This window comes from Leguminivora glycinivorella, chromosome 15 (genome assembly GCF_023078275.1).
Source record: "Leguminivora glycinivorella isolate SPB_JAAS2020 chromosome 15, LegGlyc_1.1, whole genome shotgun sequence".
NCBI lineage: Eukaryota > Metazoa > Arthropoda > Insecta > Lepidoptera > Tortricidae > Leguminivora > Leguminivora glycinivorella.
The window spans coordinates 20,842,804-20,858,803 of NC_062985.1; the positions used below are offsets into that span (position 1 = coordinate 20,842,804).

Below are 16,000 nucleotides of genomic sequence, written 5' to 3' on the forward strand. Positions count from 1 at the left end.
TAAAGATGATTTACCACCTGTGGAACTACTGGAAGCAGTGGTAAACGCATTTTTTGCGTTGTAGTTTCCTCGCTATAGTGAGGGGAAAAGTTTTGTGTTACACTCGGGTGCAAATGTATTTTACTTCTCGTGTGTTAAACTCGCAAGTTCAGGATTCTATTCTCGAACCACTCGCTTCGCTCGTGGTTCAACTATAGGATCCTTTCACTTGCTCGTTTTTCAATTCCACACTCGGCGTTAAAATACAACTTTGCCCCCTTGTATAACAAATAACTATTACAGGCAGCCGGTGTATCAGGATTCTAATTTTATAACTTATCCACGTGGATAAGACATTTGTCACTCACACACTGACATACTTGCCAAAGCGTGACGGATTCTTTATCCACGTGGATACTTAAGTGATAAAATTGGAAGCATAATACGCCGGCAGGTCTGACAGTCGTCGACGGGGTTCTGCGTCGAAATACCGAGATGTCGACAAAAATCAAAAAAATAATCACGGTTTACTTATATCCCGGTCAATATAAGACTAATATTCATAGTTAAAATATACATGTAATGAAGTGAGTAACTATGGTGTTACGAAATGTCGAAGGAAGTAATGGGAGAGGAAAACCAAGGAAAAGATGGATGGAATGTGTGAAAGATGATATGAAACGGAATCAAGTGAATGATGAGATGACAGATAGAGAGGTATGGAAGAAAAGTACATGCTGCGCCGACCCCAAACGACTGGGACAAGGGCTGGTGAATGATGATGAGTAACTGAGTGTCAAATGCTGCAAATATTGCCTGCCCTGAATAAAACCTTGCCTGGCTCAAAAATAGTGATTTATTGCCGAAAAGCCGTTTATAACAAGCTATTTATAATGGCGATCACTACCTTATCTCCCAAGACTTCAATTTAGACACCTATTTTGATTAGAACTACCATCGATGTAGGGAACAAATCAAATAATTTTATTAAATATTTTTTGATTTGTTTTTTAAGTAGTAACACTATAATATCAATTATAAACTGAAATAGATACCAGACACTAAAGAAAAAGCGATCAAGCCCACTGGTGGCGAAGCCGGGAATCCAACCCGCCGCCGCTGCAGCCGCGTTAGCTGGAGACCCGGGTTCGATTCCCGGCTTCGCCACCAGTGGGCTTGATCGCTTTTTCTTTAGTGTATGGTATCTATTTCAGTTTAGAACTACCATTTTAGACCCAGGAAATGTTGGGCAGGGTGGGCACTGTACCTGTTTGTGCGCGCGCGGCACGACGAACCGGCGCGCGCGCAGGAAGCGCAGCAGGAACGCATCGTCCGTGCGCCGCGGGGAGCACTCGCCGCGCTCTGCAACACAAAATACCAGCATTTAATATATTGGATACTACTGCTAGGCGACTGGTTTGGCCTAGTCCGTAGTGACCCTGCCTGCTAAGCCGTTGTCCTGGGTTTGAATCCCGGTAAGGGCATTTATTTGTGTGATTAGCACAGATATTCTCAGTTTTTAAGTAATGGATGTTTTATATGTGTATATCAAATATATCGTTGTCTGAGTAGGGTTAACTCGCCTAATTCGGTGAAACAACCAAAAATTTTCTTTCGGAATAGTGCTTCAAAGCTTGTATCACCGAATTAGACGTGTCACCGAATGAGGCGAGTTTATCCTAGGTACCTACCCACAACACAAACCATTTTGAGCTTACCGTAAGAGTCGATTAATCCGTGTAAGAACGTCCTATAATATTTATTGACCGCAGCGAAGCAAGGGCTACGTTTTAACTCAAGCAGTTTGCTTTTGTATGTCCGGATGTCTCGCTCTACAGCTCGCATTTCCCAACCGATTCGCGTGAAATTTTGTGACCAGATTCTATGACTCAATAAAATTTTTTTGTCGTCCCAGATTTTTATTATTATATTATTATAAATGGGCTTACTCTTGACCACAGACTAGCCAAAGGCAAAGACGTGGCCTACGATGGAGTGAGCTCGCCCAGAAGATGCCTGTTCACTCTTGATTTGAAGGTTGCCGGGTTATATGAGCTCGGAAATATAGCCGCCGGCAAGGAATTCCACTCCTTGGCAGTGCGCATAAGAAAAGAAGAAGCAAAGCGCTTCGTGCGGATTCGTGGAATATCCACCAAGTAAGGATGGAGACCTGCCGTGCGTCTAAGAGTCCGATGGTAGAATGGGGACGGTGGAATAAGCTCGTGTAGCTCTTGAGCACACTCCCCGAAGTGCAACCTGTAAAACACCGACAGACTAGCGACTTTCCGCCGATGGGCCAAAGACTGTAGCTTGGCCGTTAGCTTCTTGTCGCCAATCATCCTCCTGGCTCTGCGCTCCACTGAGTCCAAAGCAGCGAGTTGGTATTTGGCTGAGCCGTCCCACAGGTGGCTGCAATACTCCATACAGGATCGGACTTGAGCTTTATAGAGTGTTAGAAGCTGTCCAGGTGTGAAGTATCGCTTCACCTTATTTAGGATGCCCAGCTTTCTGGCCGCAGTTTGTGCTTTAGACTCAATGAAGGTGCCAAAGTTGAGGACTGAACTCAACTCCACACCGAGGAGTTCTAGGCTGTCGGTAATAGGTACAGATGCACCCCGGAAAGTAGGAGTCAGATCGAACGGACTCCGTTTTGCCGAAAACAGACACGCCTGCGTTTTGGTGGCATTGAACTTGACCAGATTGTCGTCCCCCCACTGGGAAACGCGACTAAGGGTCAAGTTCGCTCGCTCAACCATGGCCTCTCTCTGTGAATGTATGTCGTCCCTGCTGTCCCCTGCACCAGCTAAATATCTCTCAACAACCGTACTGTCGTCTGCATAGCCGACAATGCTAGGTTGCAGCATGTCGTTTATGTGAAGCAGGAAAAGGGTTGCGGAGAGAACAGACCCCTGAGGAACACCGGCGTCAATGGCCATGAGGTCCGAAGAGCAGCCATCAATGACCACTCTGATCGACCGTTCACTCAGGAAGTCAGATAGCCAACTGCAAAGGTCAGCAGGGATGCCGTATGCAGGAAGCTTGCTAAGGAGACTTGCGTGCCAAACCCTGTCAAAGGCCTTCGAGATGTCCAGTGAAACAGCAAGCGCTTCACCGTTCCTCTCGATGGCTTCGCCACAGCGGTGCGTGACATACGCTAGGAGATCTCCAGTAGACCGACCCCGGCGAAAGCCATATTGACGGTCACTGAGCAGATCGTTTGTCTCGAGGTAAGTCAGCAACTTGCCGTTAAGTACCCTTTCCATGACTTTACAGAGCATGGAGGTAATGGCGATTGGTCGGTAATTGCAGGGATCAGCACGACTACCCTTCTTGGGTACTGGCTGCACGTTTGCAAGCTTCCAGGATTTCGGAACCACTCTTGTTTGGAGAGAGAGGCGGTACAGGCGTGTCAGTACAGGAGACAACTCAGGCCCACACTGTTTTAGAACACGTGCAGGTATACCGTCTGGACCATTAGCCTTATTCACGTCAAGAGTCTGCAGAGCTCGGCGTACCTCATTTTGCCGGATAGCAATTCCTTGCATAGACGAGCTGCACTGAGGTAGCGTAGGTGGGAGTTTTGAGCCTGCATCTAGACGTGAATTGCTCGCAAACAGAGAAGCAAACAAGTTTGCTTTCTCCGCCGCGGAGTGGGCCAGCGTACCATCCGGTTTCTGCAGAGGTGGCAGTGTGGGACGGCAGAAGTTGGATTCGACCGCTTTCGACAGGGACCAGAACCGCTTACTACCGGGAGGGTAGGAGGCGAGCTTGGCCCCTATACGACTGACGTGGTCGAATCGAGCCTTTCGAAGCACCCGTTTGCAGGACTTGGCAGCAGAGTTAAAAGCTTTCTTCCTCGCGCGCACCCTCTGTGCTCCAGCTTTTGAGTCGCGGGCTAGTACCCAAGCCTGGTATGCAGACTGCTTAAGGGCCACCGCCCGAGCACAATCCGAACTGTACCATGCCTGGGCCCTCTGATCGAGCGATAGGTCGGAGAATGGAATAAAATATTCCATTCCCTGCCGAATCACATCCGCAACAGCCTCAGCAGAACACGAGGGGTCACCCGAGGAAAAACAGACCTGCTGCCAGGGGAAAGACGCATAGAAATGCCGCATCTCATCCCAGTCTGCTGACTCGTATCGCCATACCCTCCTCGTGCCCCTAGGGCAAAGATCAGGAGGAGAGTGGATCGACACGGATTTCACCAGACAGTGGTCGGAAGATCCTAGCGGAGCGGAGACCGAAACCGAGTGCCTGTCCGGATCAGTTGTCAGCAGAAGGTCAAGGCAATTGGGTGTATGACCAGGAACATCCGGTACCCGCGTCGCAACATTTATTAGCTGGGTAAGGTTTAGCGACACAGCAGATTTACGCGCTTCCCTTCCAGCGTGGCAAGTTTTCTCGTACGGGAACAGCCACTCCTCGTGGTGGGCGTTAAAGTCCCCGAGAAATACGAGTTGAGCTGTAGGGTACCGTTGTTGGGCTTTATCTGCCATCTCAGTAAGGTGATCAAAGAGTCTGGTTGTCTCCTGGTTTCCGCTGTGCGATCGGTAAACACAGGCATACAGAGCTTTCTCTGAGCCTGTGTCAACCATAATCCACAAAGTGGAAAACCCGGAAACCTCAAAGCAACGGAGACGCTTGCAGCAAATGTCGTCGCGGACATACACACAGACCCCAGCATGTACTCTAAACTTATGTTCAAGTGAGTAGCCTGGGTAGTTGAGGTATGTCGCGTCAGCTGGGGTTTTTATTTGCGTCTCCGTCAAAAAGAAAAGGTGCGGCTTCTCGGTTTCAAGATGGTGGTGGACCGGGTCGATATTTGAGTGCAACCCCCTGATGTTAGTGAGGTGCACTTTCAAATTGTAAAAATTTACAAAGTCATGGGGCCTCACGCCTTAACTTTTAGCCGTATCGATATCTTAAAAGTCTTGTCTTTTAGATGCATGTATATAGAGTGCTTGGCAAAAAAATCAGACGTTTTAGAACACAGGTTTAGACGGTAGATGTAAAAATATGTAATATTGCATGAGAATAAGCATTTTAATTTCGCCAATCTACGTATGTGTTAGGGTGGCTCAGTGGTAAGTCACCGTGCTTTTTTTAAAATTTCTAATCACCAAGTTCTGCGTTCGAATCCTCCAGGTGCCATAATTTGTGACAATCCATAAGAAAAGGGCCCTTATGGCGGTTTCTAGTTACGGAGATATCGACGTTTTTGTAAAATCGTTCGAAATTATCGATTTTTGAATTTATGCAAAATAGTAAAATATACGAATAGACGTGCAATTGTAGCTTGGTTTCAGTAGTGTACGTTAAGTATTTCTATATTAAAATTCAGCTCAAAGTTTAGTAGAAAAGGGCCCTTATGCCAGAGCGCGTTCGAAAATATGAAAACTGTTGTTAAAAAATGTTGTAATTACTTACAACTTTTGTTTATAAGTTAGTTTATGTTATATAGGTACGATTCAATGAAGTACTTTGATACCTAATTTAAAAATTACCCGATTTAGGTACCTAGTCGTCACTTTAAAATAAAAAGTTTATTCTTACCGTAAACTGCTGCAACATTGCCTCGTGGCTTCAACTTAAGGAAACAAACACTTTATTTATAAATGCAATTATAGGCACAGTTGATGCCACGTGGCAATGTTGCAGCAGTTGACGGTACGTAGTTTATGAATGGTCCCTTATTGGTGACATTATCGGTGGTAAGATGTGTTTTCTTCCGATATACTAAGTGTCTTAAATAATTAAAAAACAAATATTAAGAATTACAAATCGATCTGGTAGGTACTGTGTGAATTAATAATTATAATAAACGTTTTATGAGAATTACTGATTAATGATCAAGATTTTAAGTTTACTTCATATAACATTTTTTCTTTGGTATTCTGTTATAATACAAGATAAGTAACTAAAATAATAAAATACATTAGCAATGAGTAATTTTTATCTGTGATGGTCATAAGGGCCCTTTTCCCAAATGTATGGGAGTCAATAATTTGTGATTTTTATGTAACTTTAAAAATTTATAAATAAAAAAATAAGACATGCAGAATAATTCTGACACTTTAGTTATAAATGTGTAGACTGATTAAATATAATTTAGAAGTCTCTATACGAAAATTATTATTATTATAGGAGCAGATGTTAAATATTCTAATTGTGATATTCTGATTAAAATATACATATTGGGATTTTATTTCTATCCTTAAATGTAAGTTGAAACATATATAACTATGTACTATAGTTCAGATAGCAACATATTAGAAGAAAAGCCAAAAAAATATGTTTTCCTAATTTTTTCTTATAAGCGACTTGCCCTAATCAAAGCTCGATTTTTCATGATCTGGAAGTCGATGAAACACAATCACAACTGATTCTCAAAGAAATGTACCTTGAGATACACAATCAATCGTCATCTATGTAACTTCCAATGGGAACACCCTTAAAGTGAGTTTCAAACTTCTTTTCACGTTTTCTCAAAAGTGCAATACTTAGCATGTGTATGCTTGATGATTTTTTAAAAAAAAAGTACGTGGCCTGGGGCCATGATTTTTTTTGTATTAGATAGCTTATTTAATGCAGATTTAGGATCTGTGCCTAACTCAATACCTGCCATAAGGGCCTTTCTGTGATGGATTGTCACATTTTTGTATTTTTTTTGCATTTGAATTTTGTATTATAATAATTATATTTTAACCAACTAAGCGATATATACATTTTATATACATATAATCATTTTTTTTTTTTCAGTAGAAAGTAAAATCCTGTTTGCTTGATGATCGAAATTTGCATTTTTATGTCCGTATATTTTCCTCTATTCAACCGAATCTCGTAAAATTTAATTATGTAACGAGACTATTTATATTTATTTTTTATGATCCAGTGTTTAATAATTTTGAAGTACAAAAAAAAACTTATTATTTATAAATAAATGTAGTGCCGAAGATGGCAAAAATTACTAACCAATTTGATATAGAAAGGATGAGCTGAAATAATTACGATGCCTCTCCTACAACGTCACGCCACAATATTCTCACAGATGGCGTTAAACAGAAGATAAAAACTTACCTCGGAAAAATCAACAAAATTGTGTCTGACCAGAGACCTATATAACTTCGTCTGACTAAGACTCTATACTCTCTGGTTTGACTAAAGAAAACGGACGCAAACATTAAAAATTTGTGCGTGGAGTCCCTCCGCGCGGCATAAGTGAAACTTCGTAACATAATTATGATAGTTGTTGGCAACAAGAAGAAAAATAATAAAAATACAAAAAGTTTTGCATTTGCCGGGAATCGAACCTAGAAATATGACCAACATGAGGGCAAAAATGTACCATGAATGACACTGCACCACCGTGGTTTGTACTAATCGGTGCGAATTTAAGTGTTATGTGCTGCCACTTTCAAATAGATTGAATTAGTGAGTTGGCGATGCATCGTAGTATTTAAAATAGTTGGGTTAGGGTTTTCTTGTGACCCTTAAAAGCGAAAATAGGAATCCCACTTCGCGGGCTACCGTCGACACGTTTACAAAACAAAAACTGATAACAAAACCAAAATGGACGACGAGGGGGAAGCACCCACAAGGGGGGCTCGGAGGGCGAAGCCCCCCGCCAAAAATAAATACCACGTAGTACGTATTGAAAATAAGTTAGGTTAGGGTTTTCTTGCGAAGTATAAGATCGAAAATAAAGGGGGGGGGCTCGGGGGGCGCAGCCCCCGCAAAATAGAAATACCGATTAAGTATCCAAACTAAGTAAGGTTAGGGTTTTCTTGTGACCCTGAAAAGCGAAAATAGGCAACCCACTTCGCGGGCTAGCGTCGACACGCTTACAAATCCAAAATTGATAAGAAAAACAAAATGGACCACGAGGGGCGAAGCATCCACAAGGGGGCTCGGGGGGCGAAGCCCCCCGCCAAAAAGAAATACCAACGTAGTAAGTATTGAAAATAAGTTAGGTTAGGGTCTTTTTTACGACGCTTAAGAGCGAAGATAAGGGGGGGCTCGGGGGGCGCAGCCCCCCGCAAAAAAGAAAGAATAATTAAGTGTCCAAACTAATTAAGGTTAAAGTTTTCTTGCGACCCTTAAGAGGGAAAATAAGGGGGGCTCGGGGTGCGCAGCCCCCCGCAAAATAGAAATACCGATTAAGTATCCAAACTAAGTAAGGTTAGGGTTTTCTTGTGACCCTGAAAAGCGAAAATAGGCAACGCACTTCGCGGGCTAGCGTCGACACGCTTACAAATCCAAAATTGATAAGAAAAACAAAATGGACCACGAGGGGTGAAGCATCCACAAGGGGGGCTCGGGGGCGAAGCCCCCGCCAAAAAGAAATACCAACGTAGTACGTATTGAAAATAAGTTAGGTTTAGTCTTGTTTACGACGCTTAAGAGCGAAGATAAGGGGGGCTCGGGGGCGCAGCCCCCAAAAAAGAAAGATCAATTAAGTGTCCAAACTAATTAAGGTTAAAGTTTTCTTGCGACCCTTAAGAGGGAAAATAAGGGGGCTCAGGGGGCGCAGCCCCCCGCCAAAAATAATACCGATTAAATATCCAAACTAAGTAAGGTTAGGGTTATCTTGTGACCCTCAAAAGCGAAAATAGGCAACCCACTTCGCGGGCTAGCGTCGACACGCTTACAAATCCAAAATTGATAAGAAAAACAAAATGGACCACGAGGGGCGAAGCATCCACAAGGGGGGCTCGGGGGGCGAAGCCCCCCGCCAAAAAGAAATACCAACGTAGTACGTATTGAAAATAAGTTAGGTTTAGTCTTTTTTACGACGCTTAAGAGCGAAGATAAGGGGGGGCTCGGGGGGCGCAGCCCCCCGCAAAAAAGAAAGATCGATTAAGTATCCAAACTAAGTAAGGTTAAAGTTTTCTTGCGACCCTTAAGAGGGAAAATAAGGGGGGCTCGGGGGGCGCAGCCCCCGCAAAATAGAAATACCGATTATGTATCCAAACTAAGTAAGGTTAGGGTTTTCTTGTGACCCTGAAAAGCGAAAATAGGCAGCCCACTTCGCGGGCTAGCGTCGACACGCTTAGAAATCGAAAATTGATAACAAAACCAAAATGGACGACGAGGGGCGAAGCACCCACAAGGGGGCTCGGGGGGCGAAGCCCCCCGCCAAAAATAAATACCACGTAGTACGTATTGAAAATAAGTTAGGTTAGGGTTTTCTTGCGAAGTTTAAGATTGAAAATAAGGGGGGCTCGGGGGGCGCAGCCCCCCGCAAAATAGAAATACCGATTAAGTATCCAAACTAAGTAAGGTTAGGGTTTTCTTGTGACCCTGAAAAGCGAAAATAGGCAGCCCACTTCGCGGGCTAGCGTCGACACGCTTAGAAATCGAAAATTGATAACAAAACCAAAATGGACGACGAGGGGCGAAGCACCCACAAGGGGGCTCGGGGGGCGAAGCCCCCCGCCAAAAATAAATACCAAGTAGTACGTATTGAAAATAAGTTAGGTTAGGGTTTTCTTGCGAAGTTTAAGATGGAAAATAAGGGGGCGCTCGGGGGGCGCAGCCCCCCGCAAAATAGAAATACCGATTAAGTATCCAAACTAAGTAAGGTTAGGGTTTTCTTGTGACCCTGAAAAGCGAAAATAGGCAGCCCACTTCGCGGGCTAGCGTCGACACCCTTACAAATCGAAAATTGATAACAAAACCAAAATGGACGACGAGGGGAGAAGCACCCACAAGAGAGGCTCCAAAAAGAAATACCACGTAGTACGTATTGAAAATAAGTTAGGTTAGGGTTTACTTGCGAAGTTTAAGATCGAAAATAAGGGGGTCTCGGGGGCGCAGCCCCCCGCAAAATAGAAACACCAATTAAGTATCCAAACTAAGTAGGGTTAGGTGTTCTTGTGACCCTGCAAAGCGAAAATAAGCAACCCACTTCGCGGGCTAGTGTCGACACGCTTACAAATCGTGGACGACGGGGGCGAAGAAAGAAATACCACCGTTGTACTTATTGAAAAGAAGTTAGGGTTTTCTTTCGGCGAAACACCCACCCCGGGGCTCGGGGAGGGGGAGGGGTAACCCCCACAAAATACCAACGTAATACCTATTGAAAATAAGTTAGTTTAAGGTTTTCTTGCAACGAACAAGGGTGATTATAAGGGGGCTTGGGGGGCAGCCCCCGAAAAAAGAAAGACCTATTAAATATCCAAACTAAGTTAGGTTAGGATTTTCGTGTGACGCTTAGAAGCTAAAAGCCCACTTTGCGGGCTAGCGTCGACACGATTACAAAACAAAAGTTGATAACAAAACCAAGGGCAGGACTATGATTCTTGCCATTTTATCACTTATCTACGCGGATAAAACATCCGTCACGTTGTGGCAAGTTAGTCAGTGTAATATTGACATATATGTTATCCACATTGATAAGTGATAAAAGTGCAAGCATGATAGCCCCACAGTTTTTATATGTTAAATGCAGAAATTGCCGTTAAGGGCTTGAGTTGAGTGCCTATAGCGTACGAGTATATGTCGCTTGAAACTGTTGCTGTCATGAGGTCATGACTTGACTGCGATAATCACTAATTATCTTTCAGTTTTGCGTTCTCTAAGCATTTCGCGAAGGTCTACAGCTCCCAGAGCCACTAGTTTATTATATCACAGTAACCTATAGAAAAATATTCTCAAGGCCGTTGCTCCGATCTAAAAACCACTCCCTCTCACACTGTAAACGGGCACCCAATTATCATCATTTAAGGCTTGTGACACGCTTTAGTTTCCATGTAAACATACCAAGTTAACCAATTTAATCACTGCTGCCGGTTATCTAATATAAGGCTTTTGCGGCCATTGACCAAGGTTATGCAACGATTAATACAAAGTTCACTTCAACATAAATACATAATATTTATATCTAACAAGAACAACACAACTTTAAAGAGAGGCAAATTTTAAAGAGAGGTCTCAAAATGTGCTTGAGCGATAAGCAGATGGCCTATACACGCTGAAATAAAAAGGACCGTTGAAATTTTTCATAGTTACTTTTGAGGTTAAAATGAACAACTTTTATTATGGGACCAATGATGAAATCGCAATAATAGTTATAATTTCGAAATAAGATGTCATATATTAAAGAAAAAAAACCGGCCAAGAGCGTGTCGGGCCACGCTCAGTGTAGGGTTCCGTAGTTTTCCGTATTTTTCTCAAAAACTACTGAACCTATCAAGTTCAAAACAATTTTCCTAGAAAGTATTCATAAAGTTCTACTTTTGTGATTTTTTTCATATTTTTTAAACATATGGTTCAAAAGTTAGAGGGGGGGGACGCACTTTTTTTCCCCTTTAGGAGCGATTATTTCCGAAACTATTAATATTATCAAAAAACGATATCAGTAAACCCTTATTCATTTTTTAATACCTATCCAACGATATATCACACGTTGGGGTTGGAATGAAAAAAAATATCAGCCCCCACTTTACATGTAGGGGGGGTGCCCTAACGAAACATTTTTTTCCACTTTTTATTTTTGCACTTTGTTGGCGTGATTGATATACATATTGGTACCAAATTTCAGCTTTCTAGTGCTAACGGTTACTGAGATTATCCGCGGACGGACGGACGGACGGACGGACGGACGGACGGACGGACGGACAGACAGACATGGCGAAACTATAAGGGTTCCTAGTTGACTACGGAACCCTAAAAAAGGGTGCAAAGTTGTATTTTAACGCCGAGTGTGGAATTGAAAAACGAGCAAGTGAAAGGATTCTGATAGTTATATATATACTGGGCCGTATACCTGTTTGCCACCGACGTGGTATAAAAAAAAAAAAAAAGTTGAACCACGAGCGAAGCGAGTGGTTCGAGAATAGAATCCTGAACTTGCGAGTTTTTTAACACACGAGAAGTAAAATACATTTGCACCCGAGTGTTACACAAAACTTTTCCCCTCACTATAGCGAGGAAACTACAACGCAAAAAATACGTTTATCACTGTTTCCAGTAGTTCCACAGGTGGTAAATCATCTTTATCACTAGATTCACCTACTTTTATCAACTTTAAAGCAGTTAATTTGACTTTATTCAAGGTCAAATTACTTTACCCACTAGTGGATAAAATGCGTTTTACCCGCTGATATTAAAGGACAAAACACGTGTTTCCGAGCTAGTGAGGGGAAAAAAATGTATAAATAATAAAAGTAGTTCATTATAAATAATCTCCAAAGTCACTATGCAAAATTTGAATGGTCCTTTAATTTATTTCAACCTGTTTTAAGAAATCTGTTTGGTATTTTCAAATATCAAACAATTTAAAAGTAAACTGAAAGTCAATACCTCTTACCTGATAATTGTAAAAACTTCTAATATGGATGTAGATAAAGTTAAGTTATGTATGCATCTGTCAATAATTATGTACCAGTCACATAAATAACTATTAAAGTTGACTTGCAAGTAAGTAGTGAGTCCCGGGCATTCGCTACGGCTCATGAGATGCTGGGGTCCGCTTTGACAACTTAAGTAAAAATGTTTATTATAATATTAATTTTACAATCTGGCGATCAACAACAGTCAATAACGGTATTTGTAAAACTAGCGCAGCGAATAACAACAATCTAAGGTAACGGCGGCTATCAACGCGGGTATCGAAATCGACGTCCATTACCGCCGCATTTGCAAATACGCATTTTATAGGCAAACCGACCAATTTCTTAAAAAAAGTCACTCACACAAAGGAAGCCTGTTTAGTTGACTAACGCACATATAGGCGATAGAGAGTGTGAATGAAAGAAGACGCTCGCTATTTGACAGTTTTTGCCACGGGGCCGCGAGAAGAGGTTGTGTCATACTGACGTGTGACGCTAAACCTAAGTGAACTCCAATCTCATTTAGTAGTTTACGTAATAATTATGGCAAACAGGTGAAAGTTATGCATTTCAAATTATTGTTTATAGTTTTCTACATGACTTCTGAGTACTTTTTACGTATTGTTTAGCCTGGAAATGTGTTTAAAGTGGAAATTAAAAGACAGCGGTGAAAGGCGCCATTTCGTGAGTAGATTCTATTACTGTGGTATACAACGGTAATAGTTAAAGTAGTGATATTAGTTCTTTTTGCTTTATTCTAAGTATATGTGATCAATTATATAATGTCTTACAGTTGTTTCAATCTTGATCTATTCACGCTATCAAAGAACTATTTACGCGGTATGAAAATAATTCAACAAAACCTTAATTTTTAGCAAAAACTTCATGACTGATTTCGTAGTTTCTATGAAAACCGTTAATTTGTCAATTTTTTTAAACATTGACATAAAGTCTGATGCTTACTTACCAGTTATGTAAACTTGGTTTTAATATAAGGTTGCAATATTTTATTTTGATTTGTAATGAAAATACATCTGTATGACTTTATTTTTATGGGTCGGAATTAGATTTTATAATACTCCAATTTATGCCTATTACCGATGGTACGATCAGATAACCCTCGGTAATAGAATATATAAGAATCTATTACCGATCCATGCAATATTTGTTTGGGTCGGTAATGGGTTCCTATAGAAGTATCTATTACCGAGCGACATATTAGTCTTGTATCAAAATATGACATTTAGTGTACCGTAAGTACAGATTTCTTAGGTGAAACTGAGTTTTCTGTGGGTATTCATAAAGGATGATAGTATAGGTATATGTATTTGTCATAATTTGTATATTCAACCGTCGGTATTAAGCTCCGAATTTTGAGATGGGTTTCTATTTACCGATGGCAGAAAAACACTGTCATTCATACCCTCGGTAATGAAATCTCAATTCGCGTTAATAGAACTGCAACCTGTTCATTACCACGGTAATAGAAAATTTAGGTATGTTGGCTTCAATAATCATTTTATGACATATAATAAACTAGAATGATCCTAAAACTCTTCAAAACTAATAGTTCAATAAATACTCTTCCATAAAAAAAATATTTGTGGTCGTTAATGAGCTTTGATACCCTTAATTTTTTGGTATCTTTTGAAATCTGCCTTAAGTACCACGTTAATAGGCGCCATTACCTTAATTGCCTTCCAACAGTCCCGTTAACGATTTAAATAAAAATGGTAGAGATATATCAGGTAGACCTACTATTTAATTAATGGATAATGCAACGCCACAGAGCGTGAACGATTGGCATGTTGGCTAGCAACTGCGAGACGTTGTAACGATATGATTATAGTTTAGGACCTGTTGTTAAGACCTCAATAATAGCATGCTACCGAATACTTATTTTTAACAGTTTCATATTTAGACGTATTTTAGGTCTGGCCTAGTGGTTAGTTACACTACCTGCTAAGTCGATGCCCGATGGTTCTGGGTTCAAATCCCGGTAAAGACATTTATTTGAGTGATGAGCATATTTTGTTTCTGATGTATTTATGTGTTTATTGTATCCCCTAGCTGATGGCTACTCTCTGGCTGCTCGTTCTCCACTTGTCACACCCGCCTATAGTCCTATAACCCTCGCCATATGTCATGTCTAGCAGCTCCTGGGTAGCTGTGGGCCTGGTCTTCGGCTCTTAGCGGACCAGTTACCGCGCGAGCTGCTGCATCCCTGGTCACTCATGCCTCCTTCCTCCGCCGACACAGCAGTCCTCACCATATATCATGTCTCGCAACTCCTGGTTGGCTGCAGGCCTGGTCTCTTGATCCTCGTGGACCAGGTGCCATGAGCTCCTGCAGCCCTGGTCGCCCATCTTCCTCTCCTCGCAGAGAGAGATGTCCTCACATCAAATCCGATCCTATAGTTGTCATTGCTTCCTGTCCTTACCATATATCATGTCCCTCAACTCCTGGATGGCAGCGGGCCTGGTCTCCCGATCCTCGTGAACCAGCTGGCGCGCGAGCTGTTCCAGTTCAGGATGTTCTTCCGTGTTCACCTCTGCCTCGAAGGCTATCTCCAGGAAGCACTCGAACATCTTGGTGTGGTTCTGGCTCCCACTCTGAAAATTAACGTTTAACAGTTAGAAACCGTATTTATTAAAGGAAAAATGGAAAAAAATCACACCTCGGGCAGGACTCAAACCTGCGACATCTGGATGTGTGCGATTTTATCCATACCTTCCCTAAATTCTCAAACGTCTTAGGGTGGCGTATAGCAAACATCTACCCATAAGAATACATCTTAACAGGCACTGGAGTCTCAATTTAAATTGAAAATTCGCCAGTAACAATGTGCTAACCTACACTAAATTTGTGGTTTTTTTTATCATGCAGAAACGTCTGCGAGCGATATTACATATATTTAAATTAAAGGAAAAATGGAAAATAGAATCCGATTTGGTATTAGGACGCAACAGGAGGGGTCAAGACTAGGGTTGTAAATAGAAAAAAAAAGCAAATGTTTTTTTTTTCAAAATTATGAAAAAAAAAACATGAAAAAAAACCGAGCACCATGGTTTTTTTTTCTAAATATGGTTTTTTTTTTCAGATGAACAAATAATACGACGTGTTTCAATAACAATAACGTACATTTTAATTCAATTAACATTCAGTATACAAACGTTCATTGGGGAATCCCCGATGCTGCATGTAGGGTGGAGAGGCGGTGGTGTTGCCAACAGTAAATAGTGATAACTACCAACTACAGATTTCGTAAATGTTACTTTTATAAGACCAGAAATTAAAGTTATTTGCTTAAATTCGTTTAATAGTTAACATTAAGTCTAAAAAACCGTATAAAATTATTAACTACTTTGTAAATTTTGAGATTTCGTACTTTAGAAAAAAAACATACTCCAGAAAAAAAACTGTTTTTTTCACGGTTTTTTTTCATGTTTTTTTTTTCAAGCCAGAAAAAAAAACGTTTTTTTGCAACCCTAGTCAAGACTTCGTACAAACGCCATCGACTATTTCCACCCTTATTTTTGAAGCTAGAACAATGATTTCTATAATACAGATTTATCATTTTGATCTGTGTCGGACTGTATTTAGCGTTATTGATGTCTAATTTACTGAACCGACATCAAATAAATCAGGCAATGAAGAAACTAAAGTGGAATTGGACTGACCACATG

General features: G+C 41.3%; 1 protein-coding gene across 1 annotated transcript in view; it reads right to left on the reverse strand.

Moving 5' to 3' along the window:
• The window catches only part of LOC125233816 (clavesin-2-like), a 45,161-nt gene that overhangs the window by 15,869 nt on the left and 13,292 nt on the right, over window positions 1–16,000 (reverse strand). The window contains exons 2-3 of the mRNA XM_048139946.1: window positions 14,755–14,926; window positions 1,247–1,341 (exon numbers count right to left, since the gene is read on the reverse strand). Of these exons, the coding sequence (XP_047995903.1) occupies window positions 1,247–1,341; window positions 14,755–14,902 (243 nt within the window). The 5' untranslated portion in view covers window positions 14,903–14,926. The remainder of the gene's footprint in view (window positions 1–1,246; window positions 1,342–14,754; window positions 14,927–16,000) is intronic.